Raw genomic sequence first — 24,481 nt, 5'->3', positions numbered from 1 at the left:
AGGAAGACATTGATTTCAAATCATAGGGTGGTAAGCCCAGAAGGTACCCAGATTTGCTTAGACAGGCAAGGCTCCGAAGGTCAAGCTGTGTCCATCTGAGGATCGCATAATGGCATTACCCTTAATGCAAGTCGATGCACAAGGCCATTGTCAGGATAACAGGAGAAAGGATGGCTCCTTCGCCTCAGTTCTGTCCCTCACTGTACTGCCTGTGAGTCTGAGATTCCACCATTAGGTTACCAGCTGTTTTGTTCTAAAGGATAATTCCCCCCTGAAAATGCACATGCCTCTTGTAGGAATTCCTATGAATCCAGTGGTCAGCAAAGTAGAGCCCACAAGTCAAATCTAGCTGACCACCTGTTTTTGTACTACTGTGAGCTAAAAACTGATTTGTGCATCTTAAATGGTTGGAAAAAATCAAAAGACGAATAATATTTTAGGCCACATGAAAATCACATGAAATGTAAATTTTAGTGCCCATAAATAAAGTTTTATTGGCATATTGCCACACTCTTCCATTTACATATTCTCTCGTTGCTGCTCTTGCACTATAACAACAGAGCTGAGCAGTTTCGACAGAGACCAGATGGCCCTCCAAGCCTACATATTTACTTTCTGGCCCTCTCCAGAGAAAGCTTGCTGACACCTGTGTGAAGCTATTATCATCCATTGACACCTTAGTGAGAAGTAATTTACTGGAGTATCCTGGACAGCCTAGAAAGAATGAAACACCAAAGAGACAAATTTAGAAGGAGACAAAGGAATATAAGAGTCGAAAATAAGGTTCGCTGCACGGCGGATAGGAATAGCCCTGTGAGATAAGTAATTCTCGCCCATTTTACAGATGGGAAAAACTTAGGGTAACAGAGCTTGAGTGACTTGTTCAGTATCTCACACCTGGTAAATGGCAGAGATAGAATTCGAGTTTATATCAGCCTATCCCAGGGGACACTGAGGTGTCAGGAGGAAGGGTAGAACAAGCAGGTTGGGAATTTCCAAAGGGCCATGTAACCAGCTCTAAAAGGGAGACCATTCAGAAGAGAAGCAACCAGGGGAGCCTGGGTGGCTCAGTTGGTTAAACGCCTACCTTCGGCTCAGGTCATGATCCTGGGGTCCTGGGATCGAGTCCTGTGTTTGGCTCCCTGCTCAGCAGGGGTCTGCTTCTCCCTCTCCCTCTGCCTGCCGCTCCCCCTGCTTGTGCTCTCTCTCTCTCTCTCTGTCAAATAAATAAATAAAATCTTAAGAAAAAGAGGAAGAAGAAGAGGAGGAAGAAGCAGCAGCAGCAGCAACCTGAGGCCCCTCGGGCGCCATAGTTCACCCCTCCGTCACCTGATCTGCAAAATGGTGATGAGACCTCCTTGAAAGGGTAGCTACAGTTCAATGAAGCAAAGCACATGTAGCACGTAAGGCGCACTCCCACACTCGTTGTCTCCTCCCCCTGCCCTGCCCTACCCACCCTTCCTGGACGGGAGACTGGTCTGGTGCACTGTTTCCTTGAAATGACAGCTTATGGGAAAATAAGCCCATGCGTGTGGACTGTCCATCTCTCAGATACTTTTTGCCTGAACCTGAAGTTGCTTCTGGTGATCACATGGGCTGAGAAACAACGTGAGCCTGAGATGCACATAAAGCTTCAAACTCAAAGATGCCAGACCCGAGTGTGGCAACTCACAATGGAGCAGGAGGGCTACCTTCTCCTGTAAGAGATTTGAACGTGAACATTATCCACCATCCACCCTCCCATTCACCAGTACCTGGCTTTATTTGAGGTCCATCCTCAGGGGCTATGCTCCTTCATCCTCTTGGTGTTCTGCACCTTGAGGCTCCTCCTGTCTGTCCTCTTGACTTTCTCCTTTTCCATTTTCTCTCCTCTCCCTGTGTCCCCATTCTCCATGATCTTCCCCTCCCGCTCCATCCCTTTGACATTCATCCTCAGATCCCTCCCCATGCCTGGGGAAGGTGCTGGGGCCTGGGGGTGCCAGAGTCAAGTACAAACCAGGGAAGACAGAACTGGATGGGAGTGAGAAGGGCTCAGGTCAATACTTAGTTCCGTCATGGTTGGCCAGAGCCTTTGCTGAAGCCACGTCCCTGGCTGAGCCTCGGTTTCCTCAGCTGTTGATTGAGAAGCATAACCCTTGACCTAATCATTTTGTAGGATGGTAAGGAAGCCAAAAGTGGTCCTATGCTTGGAAGTACTTTACAAAATTTAGGTTACCATGCAAACAATATTAGGATTAAAATTAGTAAAATAGGTACCATCCTATAAATGCTTAAACACATGCATGTGCACACACACACACACACACACACGCTGAAATTCATAGAATTGGGTAAGACTATGTGGTTTGAGCATCGTGCTCTTGATTTTAGAGTTTTAGATTGCACCAGAGGGAGACAGTGGGGTGGGGTGTGTGGGAAGAGCACCGTCTAGGGGGCTGGGCACACAGGCCTCGGGCCCTCCTGGGCTCTGAGCCGTGCTCCATCCTCGGGAAAGTCACTTCTGCCTAGTTCAGCTTCTCCACATAGAAACGGAATAATGCCTCCTGAGGACCAGACACAAGGCTACCTGTGGAATGCTGTGCTCATGACTACCTGCACAGGGGCCCAAGGAACAGCAGATCTTTTTAGTTCCCTTTATTCTGATTTTTTTTTTAAGTCACAATAGAGCACTTTCTTCCCAGATAATTGGAAAAGCCATCACTGAAGCCAAATTCCACTAACTCCGGGCATGTGACCCCAGGCCAGCTGCTCCTGGGTCTGCTCAGATCTGCCAGGCAAGCATCCGAGCTCCTGGAAGAGGGCCCCCAGGGGCACTCCTCCAGGAATAACGACCTGTTTTGACATCACTGACACAGCTGATCACTAAGTTGCAACAAACAGTTTCTGTACAAGACGCTGGTTTACTGATTCCGTGACGTCTTAGTGTGCTCAAAGACGTGCTGGTCAAAAGCGTGCCTGCTTGAGCCTGTTTCCAACTGGCTCTCCTGGGCTCCGTGTGAGCATGAGTGGAAATGGGCTTTGAAGGTTTCTGGGGCCAGTCATCTCAGCTCCAAGGGAGAGGGGCATGCAGGCAGACTACACTCATCCAAACAGAGCTCGGTCAAAATAATGGTTACCAGGGTGTAAGCATTTACTCTTTGCCAAACCCTGTCTAATAGTGATGCCTGTACTTGCTCCTTTACTGCTCACCATCCCCCAAAAGCTGATATTTTCCCATTTGGCAGATGAAAGCACTGGAGTTAAGACACTCGTCACATAGCTAGTTATCTCCGGGACCCGCAACCACCCCCGTCCTCTCTGTCTGCAAACGCAGAGCTCCTGCCCCTTCACCTACAATGTGGCTCAAAGCAAAGGAGAGTACTGGCCACCATTCGATATCAATGCAAGCTATTTCAAGACCAATTTTATAGTGAAAGCACGTCCTTGATGTTGTAAGGAAAACGTGTGATTGGACATCAGGGCAGCCTTGAGAGAGGACTGTGACTTGTAGAGTTGGAGATGGGGAGGTAGCACTCTTGTCACATGAGCCCATCTCAAAGACCCACCTTCATTCAGAATAGCAAGGCCCCCTCTCAGCCTTCTTAGATGACCCCTTAAGAACCCCAAAGCATATGGGCTTCCCTGAGGACACACAGATGCTGAGAGGGGGAACCATGCATGGTGTTGGGTTTTCTGACTCAGAACCCATGCTCAGTCCCCTCTCTCTATAGACCCGGGTCTGCCCCAGAGCCACACACAACCAGCCTCTTCCACTGATCGTTCTTTTAAATATTTGCAGCCTACTAGAATGTGACTCCCTGCAGGGAGTCACAGAGGGCCAGGCTTCAGAAGGGTGGCTCTGAAGCCAGAAAGAGCAAAGTTCAAATGTACCTTCTACCCCGTCTTGCCTCAGGGACCTGAAGGCAAGCCATTTAACCTCTGTGAACCTTCAGCTGCGGCAGCTGCAAAATGGGGCTCTCGTACCTATCTTAGAGGGTCATCACAAGGTAGAATTGGTCCGGGCATACAGGAATGGCTCCACGGTACCTGTGAGGGGGATGCCAGGAGAGAAGGAATAGAAGCCACTAAAGTGGGTTTAGGAGTCAGGCCAGCCTTGTGTGCCATTTTCTGACTCTGTGACCTTGGAGAGGTCTTTTGACAACTTCACCTCAGTTACCTGTCCTCCTCAGGTGGGTGCTATGCGGACTGATAACACATGTGAGAAGCTCAGCTCCCAACACTGAACCCATTTCTTCCTGCTGTCTGTGTTACTGAGTGGGAGGACAGCCCTAGCCAGCCTAGACATCAATATCATCACATCCTGCCGTCCAGACACTGGCATGCTAGCGATAAACGTGAGCCATGGCAGGCTGCCGACCCTCTCCTTGCCACACATGTCCTCACCTCTGAAGTGGGCAGAGTCATATCCTCTTCTCCCCACAACCACTTCTCGTGGGATTTGGTAGAGTGACAACATGCCTATCATATCCCTTCGGATGCCATCACAGGGGCTTGGAACACCGACCCTGTCTAACCATGCCCAGGGCCAGTCGTGGTCCCGGCACAAAAGAGAAGTTACCAAAGCTTCCTCTGAACTCAGGGAACTTTGCTTAGGGCCAACTCTGTACCAAGTGGGCGATGAGTCCCTGGAGACCATAAGCTGGAGTGGTGCAGTGAGGGCAAGCAGGTGAACAGATCATGAATAGATCATTCCAATACAGGGAAGTCAGAGCAGTGGCCAGGGGCCCCAGGGGTAATGAAAGCAGAGAGCAGGGGGGCCCAACGCTTCAGGAAGTCTTCTCAGAGGTGGTATCATGAGGCTCAGATTTGAGGCGTTGATACGATTTGCCAGGTGCACTAGGCTGTGGGGAAGGAGGCAGTAACAGGGAGGAGAAGGGAGGAGTATCTCCAGGAGAGCTTGCACCTTTAAAGGCTGCACCTTTCAGGAACCTGTTTATAGTCCCTCCTCTGCTCAGCATCTCTTGCTTTATGGCTGACTGAAGACAAGAATTTCAGTCACACAAAAGGATTTGGAGAAAATTGAGCAGAGATATGAACTAGTGTTGATTTTATTGCTTGTTTTCATGACAAAAGTGAGATTTCCAGGGCAGACAGTGGATGAAGTAGACAGAACTTTCCAGAGAGGTTCTTTAAGGCTGTGAACATAACAACCAGAGTTCACCTGGCCTCCCCTCTGAGGCTCCTTTCTTCTCACCTCTCTCGGGGGCCCAGCCAGCCTTGGCCCTGTGGCTGAGGTACCTTCAAGCATCTGTAGGTGGTGCCCTGAGCTGGGAGGCTGATGTCTACTGGTCAGGTAGAACATGGGAGCAGCAGGCATGGGCAAGTGAGTGTGAACAGAATGGGACATTCAGGGAGGCTTGGGGGGACTGTAGGTGCACGATCAGACCATAGACCAGTATGAGGAACTTATCTGGGACCTCTAAAAACTAGTACGCTCTGAGGAGGGCTCATTCTGATAACTTGGTGGGTGGAGGAGGTCAATATTTAGAGGAAAATGTGACCTTATTCTTAGCCATAGTGTAAGACAAGTAGGTTGTCTGGTTAGCCGTGTTTCAGGAGCAGGCATTTGCTTTGGCCAGAAACCCCTGTGCATCTCCCAGTGTCTGTGTCTGTCTCTGGCCCGAGACCCTGTATCTCTGGGTGAGAGCAGCCAGCCTGCATACTATTCCCTCACGGAAGGTCACCTGAGCTTGCCTGGGTCCTTGCAGTTAGATGGAGCCGCGTGATTGATTTTAGCTTGCCTCCATTTTTCTTTTTCTGTGCACTGGTAAATATCTTTCTGCAAAAGTCTTTGCAATTTGAGTCACTTTCTCAGGAGTCTATCACCTGGGCTAATGTACGTGGGCATTTCTTGTCCTGACGTGCATTCTGCCAAGCACCAATCATGGGTGATGGCTCGTGTGGCCCCCTGCAGAGTGAGCAACCCTCCCCCACCTTCACCCACATGCTCTCTCAGGCTTTCTGTGTGTTTGGCTGACTCTGCCGACTTGTACTGTATCTTCTGAAGAGACAATAATTTGGTTCCAATTTTAGAATGCCATTCAGAGAAATGCAAAGTTCTGCAGGACTGGAATATCACCTAGAGTCGTGGTCCTTTTATTTAAAAAATGAAAAAAAAATTTGCAACTATGGACAACCGATCTGTAGATTAAAGAGATCTATATTACTGGAGAATAAAAAGTATACGTAGGACACCTTTACAAAGAGAGGGGAAGTGTGTGCATGAAAAACCACACTCTTGCCTTGCAAATGCTTTTCAAAGCCATAAAGGTAAAGATTCTTGAAGAATAGCTACTCTGTCTTGCACCAATAATACATTTGCCCCGAGATAAGAAAATTGCCTGGAAAATGCTCATGTTTATTAGACATAAGAGAGAAGAGTTTCTATCAATCCAAGAGAAAGTACCCTGGTCGATGGAGTTAATGATTTCCCCCCAGGGAGAATTATCTTTCAGAAAAGTGGCTCTTCAATTGCCTGGTTTCTGCACCTTTCCAGCATCAATTCTGCCTACTGTGTTTCTGTCTGGGAGCTGAGAAGCTGGGGAGTGGAGGATCTTTGGAGAGGAAGGGATTGGGGAGAAAGTGGCAGCCAAGCTTTGGGTGGGAGTCCTGGTTTCTGAGCTCGACATGGTTCACCTTGATGGCAGCATCAACGGCTCCCCCAGCAGCCCCAGGGAGCTTGGAGCCAGAGGGAGGGGGAACACATGGACTTTAAAGAGGTGATGCCTGACACCAGCTAGCTCAGAGGCTTGTTGAGGAACCGAGGCACTCAGATGGGCATCAGAGAGCCACACAGAAGAGTATGGGTCCCCTCACAGCATGTGGATGGGTGGGGTCTAGTGGCATTGGGGGCATGGCATCCAAGGGCTTTCACCAGGCACAGGAGCAGAGCAGAGCCCAAAGACTGTGTGTGGATCCAAGGGCCTTGGAGAAGCAGCACCAGAGCGTAGCCAAACCTGACAGCAGCAGGTGGCAACCGCATCCTCGGGTGGGAGAGGCTAGAGCTAGCAGGAGAACCTGCAAGGAACTCAACAAGGAGCAAGTCTGACCAGAGCAGGAGGGCCAAGGGAATCCGCTGAGCTCCAGAACCTGGGCAGGCGCCTCTCATGGGGCTTCCTTGTTGTTCATTTCCCATATAATCAGTGAGAACCTACCACATTCCAGAAACTGCACCAGGCACCAGAGATTTTTATTTTTTTAAGATTCTATTTATTTATTTGGCAGAGAGAGAGAGAAAGATAACAAGCAAGCAGAGGCAGGCAGAGAGGCAGGCAGAGAGAAAGGGGAAAACAGGCTCCCCGCTGAGTAGAGAGCCTGATGCAGGACTCGATCCCAGGACCCTGAGACCATGACCTGAGCCGAAGGCAGAGGCTTAACCCACTGAGCCACCCAGGCACCCTGGCACTGGAGATTTTAAAACTAATGAAACAGACACAGACCTTGCTCTTGTGGAACCTCCGATGGGGTTGCGGGATAGAGAGTGGCAGACAAAAACAATTAAGAAATAAATGACTGGTTTATTCTATTGGTCAAAGGCAGTCACATGGCTAAGCCCCAATTCAGTGGGGCCTGGGCATATTCCCCTGCCACTGGGAGGAGGGCGTGGTCAGAAACAATAATCTAACACAGGCAGTGGGAAGTGGTTCTCTTTCCATGCAGAGCCCCGGGTCCTCTGTCACTCTTCTGGGACTGGAACCCTGCTTTGCCCTGCAGAAGGTAAAGAAAACAGCTTGTTCTGAATTCACTTGGTATGAAGTCCTGCCCTGCTGAGTCCGGTTCTGGGCAGCACACAGGTCTCCTCCTGGGCCCCCTGCAGCAGGGGCAGACATCCTTTCTTAACCCTGCTCCGGCTGCTGGGAGTCATGAATGCAGTGGGAGAAGGGATGGTGTTCAGTGCTCACTATTGTTTGGGCTAGTGTCTTCCAAGTCTATCTATGCATCCTGATCATCTGGGGCGTTAGTTAAAATGACAGATTCCAGGCCCTTGCCCGCAAAACCTTCCACTGGAAATTTCCCAAGGTGGGGTCCAGCAATTAGTGTCTATAGAAGTTTTTCCAGTGATTATCCTGAGGTCAGCCCTAACCCTGCACCTGTCTACAGACAATAATTAGGGGACACAGTGTGATCCCCCCATAGATGATATACATTGCAAAGCCCATGGATTGGGGAGAAGAGAATGTGGCCTGGGCTGGGGCAGTCGTGTAGGACTGGATGTATTACATTTGGGCAATGGTGACCAGTATAATTAGAAGGCCAAAGAGAGGTGAGACAGGAAGTTGTCATAGTGATTCGACCAGGTGAGAAGGGATGATAGCCTTAAACTAGAGTGGAGAGACATTGGTCTTGGGAGCCATCTAAAATTCAGAAGCAGGAGGCCTTACTGGTCCATTGTGTGTGGAGAGTAAAATGTTGCAATGCCTTTTAGATTTGAAGCCTTTGGAAGTTAAGTTTTAGGCCATCATGATGACTGGACATTACCTAGGACTATGCTTCTTAATCCTCTGTGGTGCCAGACCAGTTTTTCCTCAGTCAGTCATGGACCATAATTTTGTAAAGATATAATAGAAACAAATTTCTTGGAAAATGAAATAAATAGCAAAGAGGTTTAAAATATAAACCAAAATGTTTCTTTTTATTAGTGTCAACACATATAAACTCACTCTGCCACATGATTATCCAAGTTTCTAAATGCTTACTGTCCATTTCCCTACTGACCTCATTGCAGACCTGGGGACCTCCCTCAGGGACCGAACTGGTCTGTAGGCCCCAGTGAGTCGCATTGTTCTGGCAGCAAGGCCTTTGCCTTTACCGTGCACACAACCTGAAATGGTTTGGATCATCTTTCCAGTGTGGTCTCCTCAGCAAGCCATCCTCCCGTGGTCCTTGCCTTATGGCGCCAGCTCTGCTGGCTGACGGTGACAGGTGGAGAAGGGGGCTGACCATAGCCTCGGGCTGTGGCCGGCAGCCATGTGCAGTTTGCCAGGTGCTCCCAGAATAAGGCTTGTTTGTAAGTGTCTGCCTGTGTGCGTGGCTCTGCGATCACCCCAGGGTCAGGTGTAAGGGTGTTCTCAGGCCAAGGAGCCCCCTTGTGGATCAGAGACAAAATGAGAGACCCTCTGCCGTCATGGAATCAGAGAGCTTCATGGGCAGAATCTAAGCGGAGGGTGGATTTCTAATTGTTTCAGCAGGCATTTATTGGGATGTCTCAGGAGTGAGGGCGGTAACAAAAGTGTTGAAGATACATGAGGTTTTCCAGAATTGGAGCCATGCATAAGTGCAGTTTCACCATCACATACACTCGCCCACAGACATTCAAATTCTGGTTGGGGTGTGTGGCTGCACACTCTTGCAAACACACACACACACACACACACACACACACACACACACACACTACAGCCATGTCCTGAATTGTTCCCATTTTAATGCCTGGCAGGCTGTCATTTGGCGGCTGGCTGGGGGCTAGATGGGCCGTCCTGCACGGACAGCAACAAAGGTTCCCTGGGTCCAGATGAGCACCTTCCTTGCCCCCCACAGCCAGCATTGGAGTGCATGTGTGTGCTGGGGGAGCTGGTTTCCATGCACTTAATCACTCACTTATTACTGAGCACCTCCTATGGGCCAGGCGCTGCACGGAGCTGTACAAGTTATGCTCCAGTGCGGGGAGGACAGGGGGTGGGGGTGGAAGCAGGGTGCTGGTCATCCAGGTGTGGCCCAGAAGGCTTCCTTGACAAAGGCATGTGTGAGTTGAGGCCTGGAGGCAGAGGAGGACCAGCCAAGGGAAGGACAGGAAGGAAGCACCCAGGCCTTGAGACTTAAGCCATGATATTGGGGGGGGGGGTGCCCCGGGGGGGGGTGCCCCTCCTTTCCTCTCCTTTGTAGGTAATTAAGATCTCTCTTTTTAGGAAGAACTAAAAAGGTAATTAAAATGCTCTGACTTTGTGAAACTAAAATATAGTAAACGGGAAGGGGTCAGCGATAAAGGAGGAGAGAGGATTCCTTGTATTTGTAATTGAATTCAGAGAGTTTGCGGCTTTGCTTCTTTTTAAATTGGGCCTGTGTGTAACTATTTTTAATTGGAGAAAGAAGGCCACATAATTTAATCCCTGTTAAATTGTGTATGGGCCTATTACATGTGGGGCACAGGGCTAAGTGGTTTGCATTTATTGTCTGATAGAAATCCTCTCAACAACTCTGAGATAGGTGAGAACATCCCCACCGTGTGTGCATGTCACCAGTGCTGCCTGCTTGGGCGGAGAAGGAAATGGCTGGCCATGGTACGTGGCACCAAGTAGGAGAGCCAGGATTCACACATGAGTCTGGGCCCAGACCCCAGTTCCTCCTTTTAGGGTGGTTAATAATTAGCCCCGTTCTGCAGATATAGAAACTGAGGCTCTAAAAGGTTAAGGAAGAGAACCAAGGTTACCAAAGCAGGACCAGTTACATAATTTGTGGGTCCCGGTTAAAAATGAAAATGGAAGGCCTCTTGTTTTAAAATTACTAAGAATTTTAAGGCAGGGACAGCAGAGCAGTAAAGCAAGTATGAGGCCCTTCTGAGCATGAAGCTGGTCTTGGAGCCGGGATTGGGTGCCCAACCTCCCTGACTCCTCACCACCTCCTGTCTCCTTCCAGCTGAATGTCCCACCTCACAGTTAAAGACTCGGAGCAGCAGTTGAGGAAATATGAAAAGAAAAAGAATTCAGACAAGCAAGGAATGCTTTCTGGGGCTTGACTTTGGAGTCAGGTGGGCCCAGAGCAAGTCCTGGCTCTACCACTTGTATTGTCTCAATCTTCACAACACCCCGTGAGATGTAGGTGCCATCCCCCCCCCATTTTACAGATGAGGAAATCAAGGCACAGAGAGTATCCCGCCCAAGGTGCAATAACTGGTAAACAGAGGGAGGTCTGAACCCAAGGGTCTAGTGCTCTGTCATCTAAGTGTAATCATGGCCCTACCCAAATTCGGGCATGGACACTGAAGAACTCACCCCAGGAGCCATGTGGGGCAAGGGGACAGAAGGTGAGCCTTGGAAACCAGCTTTTGTCACCCTTTTACAAAGGCTTTATTACCTATGCTACAGAAGATCCCCCACCCAGCTTGGCCCTCAGTCTGTCCCAAAGTTCCGTTCTGGCCTATATGGCACCAGGCCCCCTGGAGGCCACCCCCAGCCTCACATAGGTCTACACTTCCTGAGTCATGCCAGACTGCTGAGTTAAAGATTGAGGTGGGGGATGCTCTTCCTGTTCTTTCCCATCTCAATAGCCTCCCCACCCACCCACTCCCTTATGCAGCCCCAAGGCTTTGAGGGAGACATCCTGGGGTTCCATTTTGCCTTCTGGCATTCCCCTCCTTTCTCAATACTGTGTTAACCATGCCTTTTATTGTCTGTATTCTGATGTTTAGACAAATGGGGCCTTGCTTACTCTGGAGGGGCTCACCTCAGGGTTAGCCAATTCCTAGCAATTCAAAGATAAGAAACAACTTACCTTTTAGCTTTTCAAATGCAGACCAACCAATCCAGAACCCACACCCCCAACCACCTTCTTTACTGGGCTCTCCTGCCCTGTGCCAACCTCCATCTGCCCTAACGACCCTGGGGCCAGGTACCAGGCAACAAGGGACAGCCCCTATATACCAGAGGCCTCCGAAATTATACAAACTACCATTTGTGGCCATCCGAAACTGGGTTACCGTGGTTTGCCTGTTCCTTCCCATGGAAAGCACAATAAAGTCTCTTGCCCATCATTTTCCCCCCTCTGCCTCCTGACTGACCACAGCACTTCTCTCCGTGTGCCTGGCTGGCATAGCATACCCCTTCTCCTTGGGATCCGTGAGAATAACCAACGATCTGTTCAATGGCAACAGCATCCTGATCTGTTGGCCTTGCCAGACCTATAAATGAAATCTATATTAAAATAAATGCCCAGATCACTTCCTCCAGGAAGCCTCCATGGATCTCCCTAGTGATATAATTTACTTCTCTGTTCCCTGAGGCCTGTTCTTTGTTCCTCTGCCTGCTTAGAAACTGGCTGCTGTCTGTGGCTGCTACTCCCTTCACTGTGAGCTCCTTCCAGCTAAGGGTTATGAGTCCTACTTCTCTGTCTCCCATGCCTAGGACACTGCCTGGCACTTAGTAGATGCTCAGTAAAGACCTGGCATCTGAAAATGGTAAGAATGATACAAGAAGAATAATAGTAGTTATAAGAGTAGCTCTCTGTTCCTGGTGCTTTTCACACCTTTTCTCCAAGTCCCAAAGCAACTCTGCAGGGGGTTCTCCTTATTCTACAGATGCAAAATGAGGCTCAGAGAGGTTCAGTGACTTATTCAAGGCTACACAGCCAAGAAGTGGCAGAGTCAGGGTTCAGACCTGAGTCTGTCCAGCTGCAGAGTTAAATCTCTTGTATTTCATTAAATTGAATCGAACTGAGTTGAAGTTAATTCCCCATGGTGTGACCCTGTCATAGGGGGCACTCTGCATGGATTGATGATCAGGAGTCTTCTAAGGTTCTGAAAATGAACACCAGACCTAATCCAGCTGCCAAATGACCTTTTAAAACCAGAATCTGGATACTTTGTGCCCTCACTAAACACTCATTGATGACTCCTCACTACCTGTAAGGTGAAACCCACTCTTACCTAGCCTCCATCATCTGACCTCTACTTACCTCTCCAGCCCCTCTCTACCTCCTAACTCACCCCCAATTCAGATGCACAGGATGGCCATGGAGATAAAAGTGCTCACTACTGAGAAAAAGTAACTTCCCACCTTCTCCCAGCAGGAAATAAAATCCCTTGTTGCCCAAATCAAAGTCACCCCCCTCTTGGAGGAAGTCTTGAAAGATGCCAGATGGTTGACACCTGCAGAGACTGGCTAGAATGTTAGCTGCCTGTGCCATCCTATTCTGTGCAGGGGGAACCCCTTCCTCCCCTCCCACTCTCCAGCATCCCCACATCCAGCCACTCACCTTATACAAATCCACAGATTTCCTGGAAAACCTGATGCCTCTTCAGCTGAGACCAGGAAGATCTGGAGGCCGGTGAGCACGCACAATTAAGGAGTGAAACATGTTTTGACACACCTGCGTCTTTCCTTTTTATCCTTTGGTGTCACTTCTGAGTACAGAAGTGGAACGATTCTGAATGTCTTGGATTACAAGAATCCCCAAAGCCCGTGGTTCCCAGAAGTCTCCGATTTGCTTTTTTCCACCTCCAGGCATCTAATAGGGAAGTTCCAAGTGGTTAATATTCTCCTGATTAGAAAACATGTGTTCCCCAAATTTAGCAGGAGTTATAATAGAATTACCATGTTTCTAAATCCTTAACCCATGGAGAAGGAGTGTAATTCCTAAAGGCGTTCACTGTTCACTTTTCCAGGAATACTCATGAGATAATTGAGCCTGATTTATCAAAACAAAAGGGGGCTGCTTCCTTTCTCTTCACTTAAGTAAACAACTGAACCATGCTTCATAAACTAGTCTCCAGGTCCTTTTTACACTGGAAAGATTTTGTTTCCAAGCAGGATAGCTCGGAGAAGTCTGGGAAGCTTGTGAGCCAGGGAGCGGGACATACTTGTCATGAGCCTTCAACACGAAGTGTGCCATGTTGGGCCCTTCGCCTTAAAAGCTCATGACAAGCCCGTGAGGAGGTATCTCTAACTCAGCTCTACAGGTGAGGCAGTGGAGGCTCAGAGATGACTGGCTCAGATTTGCAGAGGTCACATGACCCACATTTAGAGGAGGTGAGATTCAAGGGCGGTCCTTGTTCAGTGTCCAGGGTTACAGTAACCCCTGTGCCTCCACTAGCTGCCCTCAAGGTCAAGCAGTGATGAAACTGATAACACTCCTGGATCCTTTGCTAACACTGGAGATTATCACTTTTATATATTTATGTGTGTGTGTTTGTGTGTATGTGTGTATATAAATATATATACACACATACACATACATATCAGTATATAGATGTATGTATATATATACTGATATATACTGATATATATCATTTATATATATATTTTATATATGATATATATTTTTATTTATTTATTTATTTATTTATTTATTCTTTATTCTGATATTTAGACAACTGGGGCCTTGCTGACCCTGAAGGGACTCACCCCAGGGTTAGCCAATTCCTAGCAATACAAAGATGAGAAACAACTTACCCATTTGCTTTGCTGACGCAGACCATCCAGTCCAGAACCCACACCCCAAACCAGCTTCTGTACTATTTATATGTGTATGCATATATATATACACATACATATATGTATCTGTGTATATATGTATATATCAATATAAACTAAACATTCAAAAATGAATCTGTAAAAATTACACTTGTTCTCCATCCTGGAAAATCCTCAGAATCATGGCAGAGCTATGGTAAAAGAGCTGCATGGCCCTGGACAAGTCACACCAACTGTCAACCATGGCATTGCCACCTGCACAATTAAGATAATAATCACTGGGTCGCTGGGAGGATCAAATAAAAGAATAGAATGTTAAGTGCTAGCCCCTTGTGGGTGCTTAATGCTTATATATCCTTTGTTTCCTGTAATAAGTGCTCTTGAATAAATGATAAGTTAACTGTAATATATCTATTGAACATGGCCCTTGTGTTTGGTGCTAAAACAGGTCTGCATTTAATCCCTCCCCCCAAATCCTGGGTGGTAGACAACACTTCTACGTAAGGGGAAACTGAGGCTCGGAGAGGGTAAATGATTTGCCCAAAGTTATGCAGGAAGTAGTAGGGGTGGGATTTGAACTCAGGCACACTGAATTTAGAGGTCATACTTTTACCCATCTTGCTATCTTACCTCCAGGAAATGAGGATGAATAGACATTTCATGTGACAAAGGATGAATTTGATGGCTTCCCTTTTGCTCTCTTAATCCCCATCTCAAAGTCCTTTTTGGAAAATGAAAGATGTTTGTGTGAGCTTCCTACTCTGTCAAGGACACTACACTCAGAAAGCTTCATCGATTTCTTTCACTCTGTGGTTACAATTTTGGCTATTCCTCGTGAACCCTCAAAAGCAAGCCTGGTGAGGTCCACAAAGCGACTGCAGGTGTGACATTCCCAAAGTCCCTTCGATTTCTTCCCAAAGAGGGCCTCACCCCCCCAGTCGGGGGGTGGTGAGAGGAATGAGATCTGTACTAGGCCTGTGCCTCCACTGAACTTCCCTTTACCATTTATTTGCTTCTTTATTTGCACTCCTTCCAAAAAGGATTTCAGGTAGAACATCATCAAGGATAACCAGCAAAATGTCCAGATACCCACAGCCCCCATGGAATAAAGGGAATCAATACCATTGATGTCTTGGGCTTCTCCAATGAAGAGGCTTCCAGAAGGAGGTGAGGTGGGAGGACCTTATACCAGCAGAAAGAGCAGCACATCAAGGACTGGTGCCACGGGGCTCACCCCACGGCACTCTGTACAAAGCCACTTTCTCCGTGTTCCTATCTGTTCCTTTAAAGAGAGGGAAGATCCAGGGAAAGAGGGGTGAGACAGGGAGGGAAAAGCCTCCTGCTGGGTGCCATTTCCTATTGTCTGGAGGTAGCTGCTTCTTTCATCAATTCTGGCACAGCTGCCTTGCTGAGAACAGAAAGAACCCAGGTGTTATGGGCTGCTGTTGGGCTGGGTGGCTCTGTAGCACTGAAGGTAGGAGCAGGCTGGGGCAGTACCAGAGAAGGACAAAGAGGCCACAAGTTCTGTCTGGGGCTCAGGGAAGGCTGCCATGGCGGCAGTCAGCTCAGGTGTCTGAGGATCCCCGGATCCACCTGGTGGATATTGCCTGTGCTCTGACCTCAGCGTAGAAGGATCAAAAATAAGCATCACAGTCCCTGCCTTTGAGGAGCTCCCAGTTGGCGGGGGAGGCAAGCATACATATGACTCCCATAGGATTCATTCATGCTTTCTGCCAATATCGAGGGAGTGTCTACTCCGTGCCAGGCACTGGGCACAGAACGTGATGCGGATTCAGAGTAACCGTGAAGCTGAGAGTCTAATGACGTAACTAATGCTGAGGATGTTGTGGGGGCACAAACGAGCGTATCTACCCGGAATGGAGAAATTCGGACAGGTTGCATGGAGTTAACAAGATGGAAGGGGAAAGAAAGGGCGCTCTTTATAGAAGACACAGCATGATCAAGTGCACAGAGGCACGAAACACTGTACCCAAAACACAAGCCTGGCTGTGTGCGGACTGCTTCTTACAGCTCTGACCTTCGGAGGCACCTGACAGAAAGCCCTCCTTTCCTCCAGCATCTCATCTTAATTGAACCTGGGGCCTCTGGAGCATGGCTGAGAGCAGCTCCATGATCTCATCCTCCAGAAGGCGATGGTATAGTCCAGACAGAGCTCCTGGAGGCTGTGAGGAAAAGATGCAATCAGGTACACTCTCTTTCACATGAAGTCCCTCCCATCCAAATACTGTCCTGTGCTAAGTTCCTGGTGGCCAACCTCACAAGCGTGGGTGCAGTCTCTGCTTATTGCCTGCTCTGAGAAAATCCCTGAAAGAGTGGCTGGCTGACATGGGCTTCAGACCTAAACCCAGATTCCATGGTTATCTGGAACATGGCAGGGTTGCAGGGCAGGGACACGGGTTCCCTAGGACTGAACATCTCCCTTCCTCTCCAGAAACAACACTGATTGAGGCCCTGCCATATGCCATGCACACAAGGAGGCCCTCAGTCCTCACCCCAACACTGTAAGGTCCCTCTTTTATGATGAGGTGCCTGAAGCTTGGGGACCTTCATTAACCTGCCCAGGAAGTTTCTGACCAGAGTCAAGCCAAGATCACTGGGGCATCTGCTTCGAACCTGCTTCTCTGAGGCTTCCCACGCACATTCATCCTTCACATGCAGACCTCAGCTCAGACAGGAACTCTCTCCATCTAAAGAGCCCCTCTCTGTCCCTGCTTTTCCTTTCCTAGGCTCACCCTCTCAGATAGGATAGCACAGGCCTCCCCCCAAACCATGCCCTCCCCCGTGCCAGCTCTACAAGGCAGGGACCTTTTCTGCCTCCTGCACTGTTTGTTCTCGATGCTCCAAGCAGAGCTTGCATATGGGAACCCTGAACACACAGCTGCTCAGTGAACAAGGGCATCTGGCCCCTCCACTGGAATTGCTCAAGATGTCAGCCAGTGGCCCAACTGGGTGCTTGTGAAGAATACTGAGCCACGAATGCCAGAATTTCTCCTTTTCTTATAGGCAAGAGTGGGCAATTTCATAGATTTTCATTTCTGCTTCAGAAAAAGGATACCTCCTAGAGAGGTTCTATGTGACAAACATTTGGGATTCATTAGCTAATAGTATCCATATGTCACATTGCTTGGGTTCTACCCACCAGTCTGACTTGGGGCCACACAGACCTCTCAGACATGTGTCCTCACTGAGCATGGCAGGCTCGTTGCTGTCTCCAAGTGCTGTGACCGGTCACTGTGACTTTTGCCTCGACTCTCCTCTGCCTTTCAACTGTTGCTGTGGTTGTTCCAGTCAATCCATGGGTACACTCCCTCTTGGTGTTTATTTTCATCAATTGCTCTATTTTGTGTGGTATTGTTTTGATTGTAGTTTCATTCTTTTCATTCTTCTCCAACACTTTATCGTCTCCACATTATTTTTACACTAAAAAGAAGTGATAAGCCCATCAGCGCTACTCAAGTGGTCACAGTCCTGAATGCTTGAGAAAGAATCCTGCATCCCACCACATGACTCCAAGGAACCCTGAACTACCATGCTCTCTTGTTTTGTGACAGAATGTACGCATTCCTAAAAATCACCCCGCTGGGAAAAATGGGAGAAATGAGGCAAGCAGCATAACACTCAAAAATGTCATCAGTGACACATAAGAAAGAAAAAAAATTATCACAGTTTTACATGGGTTCAATGGTTGAGAAAGATAGAATTCCTACAGTGAATCTTGTGCCTCACCTTGAAGAGACATGGCATTTGCCCATGGCAGTGGACAGGGGAGGGCTGCAGCTGGGGCAGTACTGTGACAGGATGGGGGATGGGGCTTCCTGAATGGAGGGGACACTGTCACTGCAGGGACACGTGATGTGGCTCATAATGCACAGTGGACTGCGTGGCGGCTGGATGTTTGGGGTGTGTACACATATGTGTCTTGGACCTTCCTACCTGACTCAGCTCTGCTGGCAGCTGTTTTCTGTCCTCACCTCATGTTGCTCGGGATGGAAGTCTTCCATAAGTCTTCCCCTTATCTTCCAACCATTTCCCAATATATCAGTTATGTTGGAACCGATCCACATTTGCAGACCAAGTGTTATGGCAGGACTGGCCATCCCTGATTGACTTTTATCTTTTCCTTGTTGATTCAGACTGGACCAAGAGGATTGAGTATCAGCCCGGCTCAGGGAGCGTGCCACTTTTCCCCAGCATCCACCTGGAGACTTGCGACGGGGCCGTGTCCTCCATCCAGATCACCACGGAGCTGCAGACCAATTACATCGGGAAGGGCTGCGACCGGGAGACCTACTCTGAGAGATCCCTTCAGAAATTATGTGGTACGTTTTTTCCTCTTGGGATTGTTTTTTAATTAATTGCTTTTAAATGGTTTATATAGAGCATATCTTTTATTATGAAAGAATGAGTCCTTCCCGCATGGGCACGTGTAACTCCTGGGTGAATATTAAATTTACTTATTATGGTTAAAGGGTCAGAGGGCTCATCTCTTGGCATCACGTACACCTGACCAGATCCCACCATTTACCAATATTGTGGCTGTGAGCAAGGCATATGACAAAGCCTCTGCTCTTCATCAGCACAACAGCAATTAAGGACCCAGTGTATTCACGAGAACCTACCACAGAGCCTGAAGGAACATGGCTCCCTTCCACTGTGTTGGTTTGGAAAGAGACACCTGATCAGAGGCCAATGTGAAGGGTGGTGACTGTCACCTGGGAAGAGGTCAGTTTCCTCCACAAAGGAACAGATACATAATTTACAGGGCCCAGTGCAAACAAAAATGGGGGACCCTTTTTCAAAAACTATTACAAATGTTCATCATCATTAGCCATCAAGGAGATTCAAATCAAAACCACATTGAGATACCACCTTACACCAGTTAGAATGACCAAAATTAACAGGGCAGTAAATAGCAAGTGTTGGAGAGGATGTGGAGAAAGGGGAACCCTCTTACAGTCGTGGTGGGAATGCAAGCTGGTGCAGCCACTTTGGAAAACAGTGTGGAGATTCCTTAAGAAATTAAAAATAGAGCTACCATATGACCCTGCAATTTCACTACTGGGTATTTTACCCAAAGATTCAGATGTAGTGAAAAGAAGGACCATACGTACCCAATGTTCACAGCAGCAATGGCCACAGTCGCCAAACTGTGGAAAGAGCCAAGATGCCCTTCAATGAATGAATGGATAAAAAGATGTGGTCCATATACATTATGGAGTATTATGCCTCCATCAGAAAGGATGAATACCCAACTTTTGTATCAACACGGACGGGACTGGAAGAGATCATGCTGAGTGAAATAAGTTAAGCAGAGAGAGTCAATTATCATATGGTTTTGCTTATTTGTGGAGCATAAGGAATAACATGGAGGACATTAGGAGAAGGAAAGGAAAAGTTAATTGGGGGAAATCAGAGGGAGAAATGAACCACGAGAGACTGTGGACTCTGAGAAACAAACTGAGGGTTTTAGAGGGGAGGGAGGTGGGGGGTTGGGTGAGCCTGGTGGTCGGTATTAAGGAGGGCACGTATTGCAAGGAGCACTGGGTGTGGTGCATAAACAATGAATCTTGGAACACTGAAAAAATAAAATTGAAATTTTTTTAAAAGGCAATAAATAAATAAATACTTTCAACTTGCTGGATATTTCACCTAAACTTATTAAAAAAAAAAAAAAACTATTACAAATGTTAAGGCTGCAACAGCAAAGCATGAAACCAAGCCAGGGCCTCTGCCAAGCACGGGCCCCATGTGACAGCTTGGGCAGCATGCCAGTAAAGGCAGCCTGGCTGCCCGCCGCAGAGAGGAAGGGCTGGGGTGGAGCTGGAGGTGTCCCAGCACAGGGAGAGGACCTGCTGTCTCTGTGAGGTGATGGCGGGGGGAAAGGAGCCACTGGGAGCTAGGAAACGAGGCCCCTAGAGGTACTACCCAAGGAAACAGCTTCCGAAGCCCCTGCTGGGGGCACCTTCCACACTCTTTAAATGCATCACTTTGTTTAACTCTCTCTTCGTCAGCGTGAGATGGCTGTTATTCATCCCAAGACTCTAGTTAGAAGGTGACAGAGGCAGAATTTGAAGGCACTTCTGCATGAATGCAGGCTGCTTAGCTCAGCAGCTGTGGAGGTGGGCCAGGCCTCAGCGGCTAGAATGTCAGCCTCTCGAGTCAGCCTGTGGAGTGCTCCGCATGGTGGGAATCAACCCCTGTGCATGGCACGCCAGACCGCTGATGTGTCAATTGGCCTTAGCGTGAGGTAGACCACGTATGTTTCATTGCTTTCTTGTTCTTTCCAAGAATATTCAGGAACTCACATCTGGGTCCCCAGCTGTGCTGTGGGGAGCTTCGAAAAGAGCTTACTCTTAGAGTAGACCTGTATTTGGGGGTAACTTTTCCTCCCTCACCATTGCTGTGCTTGTGTGCACGCACACATGCACACACACACACACACACAGAGGTACACACACACATTTCACCCACATTGCTCTTCCCCAAGGAATCAGGTGAAAATTCTAGAAGTTAAAGTGAAGTGGACCCTACTTGGGCCATGTCCCATTTATCACATCACCAGGCTGTCAGGAAGGCCTGTGTGGACACAGCTTCTCCAGAGCAACGCAGTAGGGTGGGGAGAACACCACAATTTCGGTACCCCAGACAGCCCCCACAAAAAGGATGCCAAGGGCCTCCGGCGCTCTCCTTTACTTGTGTGCAGAGATGCCATCTCTGACGACATCATATTGTGAAGGAACATGCCATTTCTCTTCCCTCACCTGGATTATAAGTCAACTCAACCCCGCGCCACTCTGGGTCACAGTCATTTCCTAAACTCCTCCGGGTGAGAAGGAAATGATGGAATCAGGTTGTTAAAGATCAGATGGGCCCAAGGGCACGCACTTGTGATTTGATTTTGAATGTTGCTGGGGAGAGATGAGGAGATATGGAGAGCAAGAAGGATTTTTTTCTGAGGAAAGAAACTTTAGAGCAAAATTGCATCTGGTTGTTAACACCACTCATTCCTTCTGGGCTGCTGGCGTTGCCTTGCAGGAAGACAGGTAATCAGTGAGGAAAGCAGCTTTCCCCCAAGATGTGAGCTTCCCTGGTTCTGTGAGCGCCCCTTTATGGGGGGAGGTCTGTGTGTCTTTCTGGTGACCTTCCTGGTGGGAGCACCCAGTGCACTGTGGGGACTCTGTCCAAGTAAGTGACGGGCAGAGCCACTCCTCCCTCTGTGTCAGAGGTCTGAATCTTGAATTCCATGGAGCAAGAGCTTGGGGATAAAAGGACAGAAACAAATGAGTGGGACCCAGATGTGCATCCAGTGTGGGAGTGGGCTTCAGAAGGAGGCAGCCCATCAGGCCCCATGCTCTTTCCAAACTTTGAGGGAGATGCAGGCTGGATCATTTCCAAAACAGAGTCTGGGTTATAATTCCGCTCCTGTAGGGTGGCTTACGTTCAGGACAACCTTCCATGTGTTTTCAGTGGATGGTAGACCAGTTGCTTGCAGGCTTTCCCAACTAGGGAATGGCCGTGACACTTTCAGCCTTGGGAGCCATGCATTTTTCATCTTTCAAAGCTTTATTGACTTTGGATGGAAACAGGGAGACCAATTAGGATGTTATTTCCATGGTCTAAGCAAGAGATAATGAGTTCTGAACCAGGGGAGTGGCAGTAGGGATGCATTTAAGACAGCTTTAGGAGGCAAAACCGGCAAGCTAATCAATGATGGATTAGCTGTCAGGAGTGGGAGAGGAGTCTAAGACGAGACTAGTGCAAGCATCTACCTGGACAAGAGTGCCGCCGACCAGAGCTAGGAATCCAGGCATTCGTAGATTTAGGGACTATGAGGACAGGTGCCTGGGGAACATCCAGGTGTGGGTGTCCAGCACCTGCCTGACTGGAGCTTCCGAGGACCTGCCTCCACCATGACAACCCATGATCATAGCCGGTTTCTTCCTGATGTTCTGCCTCTTCTTGGTCAGGACACCTCCCCTGTCCCCATGCCTGGTTGGTTCTCATCCCTAAATCTTTGCTCATGGTTTCTTCCAACCAGAATCTCTCCCTGCTTTGCTGTTCCAAACCTTTCCCTTCAGGAGTATTCTCTGGCCTTTGTATACCAGGAAGGCTATCCTACTGGTGCTTCCTGGAATGCCTTTGAGTTCCCATGTCTCTTCTGTGATACCATAGCTGGTCAGTGACACGGGCAGGGGTGCGTCTGTGGAGGGGCATTTTGCCCATCTGGTCACTGCCCACCTGTTTCCTCTTCTTGCGATGCTGGCTCTATTAGGAGCAGACAATAGCTCATTCAAAGCCTATTGTCAGGAAGGACCTGACAGGTACAGCAGCTTTTGAAACAGCCCTCTGGGCCCACACTGAGACACCTGCGTTCTGCCTCGAAATAAAAACAATGCAGGACCCTGAACCCATGTCCCCTATGTTCTACAAGAACACAGCTTCAGATGGTCTGCCGCTAGCCTCGCTCTACCTAAAGCCAGGTTTCTTGGAGAGGTTGAGCAAACTGCATTTCAGTTTTTTCTGAATTCAGAGATTCAAGGTGAAGGGCTCTGTCATCTCAGTCCCAGGCTTTCCAGAAGCAAAGTGTCACAGAGCTGCCTTGAGTATGAAATGCACCATGAAACCCTCAGGAAGACCTCTTGGCCAAATGAAATTTGACATTACCGACAGCCACAGGAAGGGCCCACTTCGATGCCCCTACGTCACTACGTATTATAGTAAATAGAAAAGCAGTCCATGACACACAGGCCTTTCCAAGCGTGGAGGCCAGGGCTGTTCCTCCTCGGGGTCACAGGGCTCCTGGCAGCTGGCCCGCACCTCCACACATGCTGCCCAGGTCAGCTGTTTTGTATGTGGAGTCAGGAACTCCGAGGGCAGGTCCTGTTGAAGGAAAGGCCACAGAATGAGAGCATGCTTAAATCAAGTGGTTGATCTGTCAGAGTGCTTAAGATCACCAGACATTAAGTTGTGCCCAAGATGTATGCCCTTGTGAGTCCAGGAGATTTTCAGAGATTTGTTCATTCATTTGTTCATTCAGTCATGTATTTATTAATTCAATAAATATTTGTTGAGCATCCAAATGCTATAATTCTTGAGGTTATACAGAAGCTAATAAGATCACTTGACAATTCAATCTTCTGAGGAAGACATGTTTTTAAAAAAAAGTGAAGATCATGCTTTTCTACTACACCATGAAGCTTAATAGAGCTCGTCTTCATTCAGAATCACAGAGTCCTTTGTACCCTCAGAATCGCTCAAGTCCAGGCAACTACCAGCAGCGTCTCCAAGGTGCCTCTGCAAGGCTGGGGCTTCCAGGCTTGAGTGTTGGTTCCCTAGCCTCTCAGGGAGCAAAAAAGGGACCTATAGCTTTAAGGAGAATTGGCGCACACCTATCAGGAATCAGATTAAACCCTTGAGCATGCCTCAGCACAGGGCCACACACCCTGACTCACAGAGAACAGTAGGCAGTGAGCTTCTCTGTGGATATGCTGATTTCTTTGGTGTCCTCTGAGCAGCTCCCTTATGGCATGCCCTCCCATGTTGGGTAAGCGGTTTTTACCTGCAGTGACCTTGCCCAAGCTGGTCAGCAACTGGGTATCCGTGGCCCTGCTCCAGGAGTTGGGCTGACCACCCCTCTGCCAGAGTCCAGCTGCTCTACCTGGAGACCCAGGATCCCTATTGCAAGGCCTTGCAGGAATCCTTCTTGTCTAGGATTCCCAAGGTGGAATGCTGCTCTGGTTGTGTAGGTCAGCAGCATGTGAGCTCCTGAAAGGATGTTAGAAAGTCCTCCCTGTACATGTTGAAGGCATGCTGAAGAAGAAATGGGAATCGTAGCCTCTGATGTCAGTCACTTAGGTGGATTTTCAGGAAAGCAGGTGATGCTGCAGTCACAAGTTTTGAAAGAGCCCTCTGGGCCCACACTGAGACATATCTGAGTGACACTGAGCCCACATTTATAACATCTCATTGGCTCAAAATAACAAGGGTGTGTTGGTCATTCCTACTGCATGTCCTTCTTGGGTTGGCTAGGGCTCTCCTCCATGTGGCTTCCCCCGGAACCTGGGCCAACAAACAGCCTTTATGTAGAGCACTGTGGATCTCGGAGAATGTGGAAAAGACGTGGAGAACTGCAAACTGGCCCTTAAAGCTTCTGCCCTGAAATGACACGTCATTTGCACTCACATTTCATTAGTCAGAGGAAGTTACCAGCTAAGTGACATCGGTGGGTCAGAAGCATGTAGAGAACAGAATGCATTCTCCCAACATGGAGTCCTAGT

At 48.5% G+C, this 24,481-nt stretch overlaps 1 protein-coding gene across 1 annotated transcript in view; it reads left to right on the top strand.

Annotated features, from left to right (window-relative positions):
• Positions 1-24,481, top strand: part of CLSTN2 (calsyntenin 2) — a gene marked incomplete at both ends in the record, with an annotated part of 132,826 nt that overhangs the window by 15,457 nt on the left and 92,888 nt on the right. Inside the window, one exon of the mRNA XM_080807148.1 lies at positions 18,338-18,523. Coding sequence (XP_080663274.1) covers positions 18,338-18,523 — 186 coding nt within the window. The remainder of the gene's footprint in view (positions 1-18,337; positions 18,524-24,481) is intronic.

This window comes from Martes martes (genome assembly GCF_963455335.1).
Source record: "Martes martes genome assembly, chromosome: 1".
Lineage (NCBI taxonomy): Eukaryota > Metazoa > Chordata > Mammalia > Carnivora > Mustelidae > Martes > Martes martes.
The sequence above is the reverse complement of the archived record's forward strand: the minus strand, read 5'-3'. Positions and strand labels throughout refer to the sequence as shown.